This window comes from Cynoglossus semilaevis, chromosome 17 (genome assembly GCF_000523025.1).
Source record: "Cynoglossus semilaevis isolate Cse_v1.0 chromosome 17, Cse_v1.0, whole genome shotgun sequence".
In the NCBI taxonomy this organism is placed as follows: domain Eukaryota; kingdom Metazoa; phylum Chordata; class Actinopteri; order Pleuronectiformes; family Cynoglossidae; genus Cynoglossus; species Cynoglossus semilaevis.
In genome coordinates this window covers 9,652,683-9,664,333 of record NC_024323.1, presented here as the reverse complement: position 1 = coordinate 9,664,333, position 11,651 = coordinate 9,652,683, and the positions used below count along the sequence as shown (strand labels likewise).

Below are 11,651 nucleotides of genomic sequence, written 5' to 3'. Positions count from 1 at the left end.
TGGGCAAACTGGGCAAAATGTTTGACCAAAAAAACAAATTGACGACTCTGAGGCAGAGATTGTTCAACCCACTTTGCCCACCTTTCATTCACGGAGGCCCTAATAGATGTCATTTCGGTAATAGACTTTATCCAGTCCAGTATTATCCCATTATCTTCTTAAACCGATGATCCGACGGAGGATCATCTACCCGGGGGTAATTGATTGATTGGTGCCGTAGAGGTTCGTTTACAGCCCGGGTCACACTTTATCCGCTGCTCTGCCACTCACTGCATATAAAACCACAGTGTGTGGACGTTTTACGACTCAAACACTTCATGCAGCTTGACCTCGAGGTGCAGTCACTCCAGAGTTCCCACCGTGGATTAGATTCACGTCGACTCTGTCACACTTAACTCCCATTTTATATCAGCGTACACACGCTTAAATTGCACGGCGCAGTTTAGCGCGAAAACTGGGCAAACTGGGCAAAATGTTTGACCAAAAAAACAAATGGACGCCCCGGCCCGACGCAGCAGCAGCAGCAGCAGCAGCAGCAGCACGGGTCAACAAGCGGGAGTTTTTGTTGTTCCACTGTTTGTGTTTGCTTTTTCTCCCTCTCTTACTGACGTTTACTCTCTCTCTATCATTTTTCTGTTTTTTCTTTCTCTCTCTCCTTTTTTCTGGCTGTGTGAGCGCTAGCGCGGTGACAGATGGCGGGGGCCTCCTCCTCCCCCTCCACCCCTACAACCACCTCCTCTCTCTCTCCTCTTCTTCTTCTTCTTCTCCCTCTCTCTCTTACTCTCTCTCCTCCATGCCTCTCATCCCCCGGGGAGGGCAAATCTCTTCGAATGCGGGCGCATGTCAATCACCGGGCTCTCATGTGATGGCTCTTGCCGGTGACGTGCCAGCCATATGGGCGCTGGCATCACTACCTTAGCTGGTATGTAACCTCCGTCCCGGGTAGCTCTCTCTCTCTCTCTCTCACTCTCTCTCTCTCTCTCTCTCTGCCTCTGTCTCTCTCTCTCACACACACACATTTGCATACACTCACGTCTTTACGCACTCACACTTAAACACACAGACACGCCAAGACGCACGGTGCGTTCATTAAGCTCCGCTTATTCGAGTGTGCGCTTTGGGAGAAGAGGACACGAGGAAGAGAAGGAGAAGGAGAAGAGGAGCTCCAGCCCCGTCAGCGCCACTGAGGAGACGTTACCGCTGCCTCTTCCTTTGGCACTTTTATGAAGGAGAATCGTTCCCCTGTCATTATTCGCGACGCTCAATGAAAATGCTCTGAACGTAGACGCGTCTTTTTCTTCTTTTTCTGTTTCTTCTTCTTCTTCTTCTTCTTCTTCTTCCACCTGATCCTCCTGCTGCCAAGAGCTCGACAGGTAAGTTGCACCGTGAACATTGAACCACTAAATCTTATAGAAATTAAATCACGTGGACGCCGGGGTGGCCGCGCCAAAATGGAGGAGACACTTAATGTAATAAAGAGATGGAGAGACGTGCGTTAATGGAAGGTGTTCGTCCACCTTTTACTTTTGTTTTATTTGATTTTATCGGTTGTGTTCAGACTGTACACGGTTGACGGTGTAGTTGTTGTCGTCGGAATGAATAATCACGATAATCTGACGCTTTGAGGAGCTGATCGATTGGCGTGGATCCATACGGATATCGATTATATCGCCTGTCAGTGACTTCGTTAGACGTGTATTGACGTCGGCTCTCTACGGTTACTGTTTCTGACCACTGTTTCAGTCATCTTTATAACAATCGTCTGTCTGTCCATGATGTGTGCATAGTTTTCATATTTTTTTTTCATTTTTGTCATTTTTATTGGCTCACAGAGCCCTGTCTCTCACTCACTCCCCCATTTTCTCACTCTCTCTCTCTCATCCTATCTCTCCCTCTGTGTGTGTGTCCTTCAACTTTTGACATCCAAACACATCTGGATTATAAACACACACCCTGGAGTCCAGAGCCACAGCTCTGGGTCCACTCCAATATGTGTGTGTGTGTGGATTTTTTTTTTTTTTTTTGGAGTAAACCCTGCAGCCTGTGACTCTGCAGATGACACCGAGCCCTGATTTCATTTTCACTGATGTCTGGATCTCGAATCGTTCAAACAAAAGACAGCGCTGTCAGCCGTGAGTGCGCACATCGAGACGCATCCTGGACGATTCTTTTCGCTGCAAAAAACCGTCGCACCCGCTCCGAGGCGGAGATTTATTGATGTTTTTTATTTTATTATTATTATTTGCATGTTTAAATGAAAGGGTGGGACAACGCCATTGACTGTGACGTTGATTAATGCCTTGTTTGCGCAGTTTTTATCTTCTAGTCATAAGTGTTTAAGGCGCGTGGCGTGGAGCGGCTACGAGCGGACCTGGACATTTAGATTTTTTTATACTGTGTATTTATATTTGTATAAATGAAGCTTCAATGGGTGTAAACCATTTCCACGTGCACAGAAATGTGGGAATCATGCGTACTGAATTAGGTGGAGATCTCTGTTATTTCGTGCAGGCTGCACGCTCAGATAATTAATCCTTGTTGGTTTTTTTTTTTTTTTTTGTCTCTCCTTCTTCTACTAATTGAGCAGAACCTTCTGTGACACAAATGTTAAAACTAGATTTCGCCCCTGGCACAGCCCCGAGACACTTCACCAACCAACCAACCGCCGGCCTTTACCTTGGTGTGGACTGCAAGCCTGCGGACTAAAAACTTAAAATTTTAATATTATAATAACAATTATAATCACAGATGAGAAGTGAAAAGGCTGTGGAAATGTCAGACCGTAAATCAGCCATTTAAAGATTGATTTTAGTGGAAGGAACTTCCATTTCTGCCTTAAATAATAATAATAATAATAATAATAATAATAATAATAATAATAATACCATATTAGTATTATTATTGTTGTTGTTGTTGTTAAATGTTAAATCTAATTATAGACCCTCCTCTCGGTGCTGGTTCCGGGCCACACCTATTAAAACCACAGCCTCTCCCTACTCCCTTTTAAAAGCCCACATTTTCACTGCGTCTCTATTAGCCTTCATTTAATAGTCACCCTCATGACTTTAAAACGGGGCTACACGGCCTATCAATTAAACGAAGTCCCCCCTTTTGCCTCCTCAGAGGAGCCGGAGGTGCACGGTGCGGATGAATAGTGTTGGAATGCAGCCAGGAGTGTATACACATGCATGCGTGGGGCGTCAGGAGGAGCGAAAAGTGTGGAGGCCCCCAGGGGACCTGTAATGTGGCCCCTGCTGCTGGGACCCGCTGCGAAGGACGCGACAGGGCACACGGATGACAGCAGGGAATTAAAGCGGTGCTTCAGACTGGCTGTAAACCAGCGCTGAGGATTTGGAGATTTTAAAAAAAAAACATTTTTTATATTTTTGTACTTTAAATAAAACAGTCGTCCAGTCAACCGAGTACCGTAAACAAGGCACCAATCACTGCTTAAACGGGGCCAGAGTGAATCTGTTAACATGCATGATTTGGATGTGTGTTCTGGTCACGGTGGAACGAAGTACCACGGTGTTTGGACTGTTTTGTGTCTTCATTTTGAGCTTCTTCCCGCCGTGTTTTTAAATCTTTCCTCTTTCTTGTTTCCGTGCCTCCAGAGCCACGATGTTGACCCGGCTTTTCACTGACCCCTCGCTGCTTCCAGACGTGCAGAAATACTCGGGCTGGGCGGATGACAGTGAAGGGGAGGACGGCAAAATAAAGGACGAGGATCCGGACACGCACGACGACATGGACCCCTCTGAGCTGACAGAGGGCAGCAGGGCGCACTCCGAAATCGCCGGGGAGGACGACGACGACCTGGACGAGGAGGAGGACGGAGAGGACACGGAGGGAGACAGGCCCAAGAAAAGGGGGCCCAAGAAGCGCAAGATGACCCAGGCCCGCGTCGAGCGCTCCAAGATGCGACGGGTAAAGGCCAACGCGCGGGAGCGGACCCGCATGCACGACCTAAACTCTGCGCTGGACAATCTGCGGAAAGTCGTGCCCTGCTACTCCAAGACGCAAAAACTGTCCAAAATTGAGACGCTGCGTTTGGCTAAAAATTACATCTGGGCTCTGTCTGAGATCCTGCGCTCTGGGAAAAGGCCAGACCTCGTGTCTTACGTCCAGACACTGTGCAAGGGACTGTCCCAGCCAACCACCAACCTGGTGGCAGGATGCCTGCAGCTCAACTCCCGCAACTTCCTGACGGAGCAGCAGTGTCAGGACGGGGGCAGGTACGGTTCCGGCTCCTTCTCCATGCACTCCTACCCGTACCAGTGTGCGCGTCTGTCCAGCCCGCACTGCCAACCGGGCTCGAACTCGCACCCACTGAGGACGCAAGGCTATTGCTCGGCTTACGATTCTCTTTACGGTGGGGGCGCGTCCCCAGAGTACAACAGCCCCGAGTACGAGGGGCCCATCAGCCCCCCTCTCTGCATTAACGGCAACTTTTCCCTCAAACACCAGGGCTCCGCATCCCCGGACAACGAGAAGGGTTACCACTACTCTATGCATTACTCCGGCCTGCCCGGCTCCAGAGCCTCGGGGACGCACAACCTGGTGTTTGGGTCCTCGGGGGCTCGGAGCGGCATTCACAATGAAAACGTTCTGCCTTACCACGACATGCACTTACACCACGACCGTGGGCCGGTGTATGATGAACTGAACGCGTTTTTTCATAATTAATAACAAAAAAATAAAAAATAAAAAAAAGACAGACAGACATTTTGTGCGTCATATTGCAATCAAAAATCCACCCGCGCCCCACAGTTTGGATCAGCCGTGACTCTGATGTTCCGGACAACTGTTTAACCCACTGTCAACTGAGATTTTACTTGAATTTACGCAGCATTCAAAGAAATGGTTTGCGGTAGTCAAGAATGTAGTGGAAGGAAATGATGGTTTGCGCCAAAATGGATCCATCAAACTAAAAAAAAATAATCAATTGATCAAATTGATAACATTCAAGTGTTAAATGTATTTGTTTGAGTAATTGACTTGATGTCATTTATTCACTATCTACGTCACTGACGTCACTGACTGAAGCTTCACGACCAGCTGACGTTGGCGGTTGTTCGTCTAAATCAACCAATAAGCTGAAGCAGCTCACACCGTTCTCACCTTTACACGCGGGATTTGGAGGTGGATGTTCGTGTGATCATTTTTCTCTCATTAATAACATGTGAGGAGACGACAGTGTGTTAAGTAGGGTGCTCCTTGAAAAAAAAAAAAGTTTGTTGTCCTTCAACTCAAATCAGTCCAGTTGTTTTACATCTATGCAAAAACCCAACACGACCCACTCTCACACACACACACACACACACACACACAGATTTATACATACATTCTTGCACAAAATCAGCATAGAACAGCTCTGACAATTGCTGACTTTTTAGTTTTTAATTCATTCCTGATTTATTTACTGGTCTGAATTGTTTTGTCCTAATTCGATTCATACATTTCTTTTCCCCCTGCTCCAATGGTAGTTGACTTTTGCACTGTAATTTTCTATTTAAACTGTATTTATTTATTATTTATTTATTTATTTAAATTTGACAACTGCTGTTAAATTATTATTATTATTATTATTATTATTATTATTATTATTATTATTGTAAGTTTTTACTGTGTTGCTTTTTGTAATTATTGTCAGTCCCAACAAAAACGAAGGATCCTATATGTTTCCCGTCTTCTTTTTCTTTTCATAAAATTATATTTAAAAAAACTTCGTCCTTCAACTTTGTAATCAATCAACTGTGTGGTAAAAAAAATAATTAAAATGACAATAAATAAGACTGTGACACTTGATTCTTTGTTCCTTTTTTCTACAAATACAGTATATAAGCTGAAAAAAAAGTTCAGATCCATTGTTTATTGTTTTCTGCCCCATTTGCAAAAAAACTTTGAGGCAACATTTGCTCCCTCCTGTCGTGTTGTGTGGGGCTGAACGGGCCTGATGCCACAACCTGCAGGAGTTCCTCACATGAGCCTCAGGGCCTTCGTCGTATGAACTGGGACAAATGAGAGAGGGCAGTGAGTTGAGGCTTCGTAATAATAGACCAAAACGATGCCAGGGCATTTTTTAATGCTTGGCAAGCACTTTGGATTTAAAAAGAAAAAAGAAAAGCCTTATAAAAATGCATGGATTGAAATTTAAATGACAGGAATAAACATTTTTCAAAGTGTGAGAGGTCAAGTACAGAAATACAATCTAGACAATAAATGAGTTCCAACCTCACTATCACTTCACCTGACCTCAGAATAAAAGTCGATTTTTATATATTTAATGCTAAAAAATACCCATTCTGAAGGAGAATTCAGTTTCAGCACCAAGGAGAGCTCCCACACACCGTCCTTTGGACCTTCGTCCCAACATGTGGTCGATACGACAACAGCTAAGATTTAGTGAAGTGAGATCTATACAGCTATTGACCGTTATTATCATTAATAACTGCATGGATATTAGTTTACTGTTATACAAAAAATAAATAAATTAGGTTTGACTATATCACCAGCATGTGCAGGTTAGGTTTTGGAAAACAGGGAAACACCAAAAAAAAAACAATTAGAAAGCTAAGGTAAAAAAGAGTTTATAGAGTTTGTCAAAAAATAATAAAAGCTCAAACACCTACTTAATTAAAGTATTATTAAATATTCTTTAAATTATTGTAGAACATCGTACACATACCCTGAATATACTTAGAAAATGTATGCGTTCGATACAAACTGTACCCAACAGGTCGTCAAACCAAGTTAACTGCTCATCAAAGCACAAACATGGAGCCCCAAATTAAACAGTATTTTTTAGACAGTTTGTGTGTGTGTGTGTGTGTGTGACCAGCCTGCAGTCCAGATTGAATGAACAGCGGACAAGGAACGTTCAGCAGCTTTTATACAAAAATAAAAATAAAAATTCCACGTGCTAAAATGGGACAATTCCTTTTCTAAATTCAAAAGTCGTGACCTGACTCTGGGTAAAGAAAATGTTGGTTGTGTTATGGATCTCTCACAAAATCCAGTGGGTCAGAGGGAAGACTCGTGATAAAGTGCATTATCACCAGTTTAGTTTTGCCCCTTTAGTTAAAACGATTTAAGCATCAGGATGAACTAAAGACACGAGTCATTGATTTTACTATCATTTTGTTTTGATGTTGTGATTCTAACATGTTCAGTATCTTCTCATTTCTATCTTATCACTGGTTTAATTTTACAGGGTGTTTTAAAACAAACAATTAACAAGAAATAATCACACACAGAAAAGTGCTCTCTCTCTCTCCCTCTCTCTCTCTCTCACACACACACACACACACATGCAGAGGACAGCCGTTGCCACCCCGACTGGGTTTGGAGCGATGCCCTGGGACCCATATGTTCCCAAAAAATGTCCCGGTTGTTCGCCCCCGTCTGTGGACACACACACACACACACACACACACACACACACACACACACACACCAATGCCTTGGTTGGTAATATTGGTAAAAATGACCACTGTTGTATAAAGTACCGACAACATACTATTATATTTATGTATTTGTTTTTTAAATATATTTTCCAGAGGAATGCGATATTTTAATAGTTATAAAACGGCAGGAGCAACGATGACGAAATGGAAATTTACCAAAAAAGATTCAGGAATAAAAACAATAAAACAATTAAAACAAAACGTGAATAAAAAAGATTATTTTTAAATAATCACAAATATTTTTCTATTTTTATTTTTATTTTTTGTTCAATGTGAAATAGTAAAGTAATTGAAAAAGTTAATTTTTTGTTCAACAAATCAAGTACATTTAATGTTTTATGTATTCATAGATTATTTTTTAAATATAGTAATTAACACTTTTCATTCCAATTTGACTGGACCGTTACAGTCGAAACGTGACGTGTATTTAATAACTGATTAATTTAAACGAAATATTATCCCCGTATCTGTGTTTTGGTGTCAATAAATAAACTTGATAAATAAATAGAAAAATTAAAAAACTAAAAACTATTTTCAAACAATACGATACCTTGAAAATTAATCTTGAGCAATTTAAGAAAAGATATTTAGTTTTACAATGTAAAGTTTGTTTTTTACTAGTGAGTCCATTTTATTTATAGTAACTGAGTTATAATGAAAAAGTACATTTATCTATAGTAGAGTACAAAGTGAAAATATCAAGGATTGAATGCAGTTTTTTTTTCTCCCCACTTTCATGTTCATTAAATGTGGTATAACTGGTGGTCCAGTTCCTGGTACTGTTTAAATCCTTTTGGCAGATAAACAGGCCGTCCTCTGTCTGTAAGTACCTGCAGGGAAATCAACCTGCGCTCCCGCGGTGTTGGCTCAGGTTGTAGGTTTAAAAAGCACCGAGGAAACCCCGAGGCCCTGACTGCTGTGTCTGTGCTGGTGTGTATTTTAGGCCCCAGTCTGTCTTCTTTTTTGGCCTCATCAGCAGAGATGGAGGGGTGGGGGGGGTTGCCTACATTTTTTGGAAGAGCCGCCCCCAAAGCTAAGCCCGGCAGTCAGCAGTGGAAACGGACATCTATCAAAAAAAAAAAAACTCCCCGACCCTCACACTAACACCAGCACCTCCTCCTCCTCATCATCTTCATCACTCTCTCCCTCCACAGTCCGCGGAGAGTGAGTGAGGGAGGTTGGCAGCCTGGTGGAGTCGAGCCGTGCCAAGTCCCTTAATGTTCCCCAGCAGCAGCAGCAGCACCGGCAGCCGCGCCGGCCGCAGGCGCAGCCAGCGGCAGCAGCACCGGCAGCTCCGGAGAGGAGAAGCCCGGCCCGCCCGCCCGTGTGCCAGTTCACCGGGCCAAAGTGGCGCTGCTGGGAGGAGTCCATGTTTCTTTCCTAATTTTTGCAGCATCTGTTTCTTATCCAGGACGTTTAAAATCCAGAGCGCTTTTCCCTCAATATAACCCTTCAACACACACACACACACACACGCACACACACACAAATATATAAACGCAATATCAGCGGTTCACTTCCTAAAAAAAAGTTTCAAAAATATATATATTATGTTTATTTAAACTTGAAATAAAACATGAAAGAATTTGTTTTGTTTTTTTCGTGACAAAAATAAAAATAAATAAAAACTCTAGAAGCTCTGGAATGATTTGAATAATAATAATAAAAAACTAAAAAAACAAATTGACCACAGCTTAGCACTTTGCCAACCAACACTTAGAGCTGGGTCAGGATTTTTCTCCCGTGTTAAAGTCAAGGGTCAAATCTGTTGCTGAATGTGCATGACCTTGAAAAGCTCCCATGCTACAGCGACAGAGTGACCGTCAAAGCCCTGGACTAGCTGTGTAGCTAACTGGTGTGGCTAGTTTGTGTTTTAGCTTGTTTTCAAAATATAATAAAATAAAGATAACGTGGGAAACTACCAGCCAGACACGAAAATGATTCTCTCGACTGAAATGCAAATGCCATCTGTCAGGTTCAGGGTTCAGGGTGAGGGGCATTTGGATTTTTATTTCAGGAACTCCGTGGATCTCAGTGTCTGCCTCATCAACACACAACAGCGGCAGAATTCTGTATGAATATGATGCATAGGCTTCACTGGCCTGCCTGCAGTCCACCTCTGCAACAAATGAATATAAAGTGTAGATCAGAGAAGAAGTGTCTCTGTCCCAACAGAGTCATTTTTGGTTCATTTTGACAAAAAAAAAGAAGCTCTAGAATGATTTGAATCAAGGTTTAACTGCACCGATATATATTCTAAATGTCGGTTGTGGTCGTGACGTTTGTATATAAAATGTAAATTCCAACAATTTTAATCATGACCTGTTTCTGTCTGGTGTAAACCTTTGCTGCTGTGAATAAAAGTCCAATTCTCTCAGCAGTTCTTTGCCAGTGCTCCTTAGAAATTTAAAAAAAAAAAAAAAACTTCCACTGACTCTCTGTGCTCCACTCAGGATGAAAAGTGAGTGAATGAATCTCGCTGTTTAAATTATCATGTTCATGCCCACTCTTTTTCTCACTCAACTTGGTGGAGAGAGAAAAAAAAATCAAAAGTGTTTGTCCGACATAACAGTCAATAGTGCGATTATCAAAATGTCACAAGTACCGCGGTGTGAATTCCAATTAACGTCTAGCTAAGATAAAAACCTAGTGTGTTTGGAAAAAAAAAAAAAATACAGCGAGAGATGATATGGAGTATGAGAATATTAAATATGTTAGGATTAAAAAGTGGACCTGAAGATCATCTGTTCAGGAGGCGGTGAGTCCTAGTAATGTACAGTATGTGATTAAAAAAAACTAAAAATTCATATCAGCATTTTGAATAATAAATTAATATATTTAATGACAATTTTAAAAACTTCAAGCAAAATAAAATCTTTTTTTTTCAAGGGAGCAAGTAACCGTGGCTCAACCTCTGGTTCACCACTCTGTGTCAGGCTCCGTTCTCTGTTCTTTTCAGTTCTGTTATCTCTGGAATATTTTTATCTCCTCTAATAATCCCCCTGAGGAAAATGACAAGAATTCATCTGTGAAAAACCCCAGTGATTAACACCCGACACACAGGAGAAGTGGGTTGGCCCAGAGGGGGTGGGTGGAGGGGGGTTTCTCGGCACACTGCAGACTAGCCAGGGCTGGGATTTGAACCAGCAATCATCCACTTACAGGCCTGTTCCTTTAACATCTAGGCCAGGGCTGCCCAGAGGTGTTTTACTAACCCCTTTTATTTACATGTATTTTTTTTGCTTTACTTGACTGAAGGCAGCGGAGTTAGCTACTGAGTTAGCTACTGAGTTAGCTACTCATCAGAACAACAATGATCAAAATAGACAAATGTTTCACAAACACAGCATACCAGCAAACAAAACATATGCGTATGTGTAACGAAATCTAATGATCTTCTAGTGTTAATTTAGGTCTAAAACCTGGTCCTGTTTAGTTGAACATGATGCTGATATAATGGCAGGAATTGAAGAAAGCAACAGGAAGAATGTTTTTTTAAAGTAATAGTTTCAGACCAATTGAGTGGAATTGGATTTATTTTCAAGAGAGAAAAAAAAAGCTACAGGCTGCACTTCACTGTGGGCACAGGCAGGTTTGGAATTTGAACCGGCAATCCCAAGGCCCAGGCTGCTTCAACGGGCTCAAAGCCTCACACCTAAACCCCAACGTCGCCCGCTGGAGCTCACCGAACATAAGTATTGGTGCTCCATGCAAACCCCGCTCCGTCTTTGCGAACACAGCGGTTAGCATGTGTTCCACATGTGCAACCAGGAAGAGTCCGACTTTTTGCCCAAGCGTCGTTGCCAGACGTTGTGCCAATGGCACCGGAGCAGGCGGCCTGGCACTGGCACCCCAGTCAGAGGAAATCTACCAACATCTGTTTGGTATCACACAGCGCCGCGCAGGCAGCGGAGCAGAAGACAAGAACGGAGCCGGAGCGAAAGTGTGTTCTACTGCTGGAGGTCCTGCCAAGGGAGAAACAGGGGGCTCCACCAGGAGGAGGAGGAGGAGGAGGAGGAAGTGAAGAGGGAAAAGGGGGGCAGGAGGTTAAGGGGGTAAAAAGGGGGCACCAGGGTGGAGGAAAGACAGAGATGAAGACCTGGTGGAGTGTGGAGGTGGGTCTAACCCACTGGCAGGCAGCCAGATCTTCTTTGGGTGGAGCCAGATGTTGATGTGTGCAGAGAT

At 43.0% G+C, this 11,651-nt stretch overlaps 1 protein-coding gene across 2 annotated transcripts; it reads left to right on the top strand.

Annotated features, from left to right (window-relative positions):
- The first annotated feature begins 465 nt into the window (after positions 1–465).
- LOC103393120 (neurogenic differentiation factor 2) lies at positions 466–5,434 on the top strand. Of its 2 annotated transcripts, none has more exons than XM_008329975.3 (2): positions 466–1,373; positions 3,615–5,434. In XM_008329975.3, the coding sequence occupies exon 2, from the start codon at positions 3,622–3,624 to the stop codon at positions 4,684–4,686; it is 1,065 nt and encodes a 354-aa protein (XP_008328197.1). In that variant the 5' UTR covers positions 466–1,373; positions 3,615–3,621; the 3' UTR covers positions 4,687–5,434. The 2 variants fall into 2 exon arrangements, with proteins under 2 accessions (XP_008328197.1, XP_016895685.1); XM_017040196.2 differs by lacking the exon at positions 466–1,373 and adding an exon at positions 1,432–2,132.
- Positions 5,435–11,651: the final 6,217 nt, after the last annotated feature.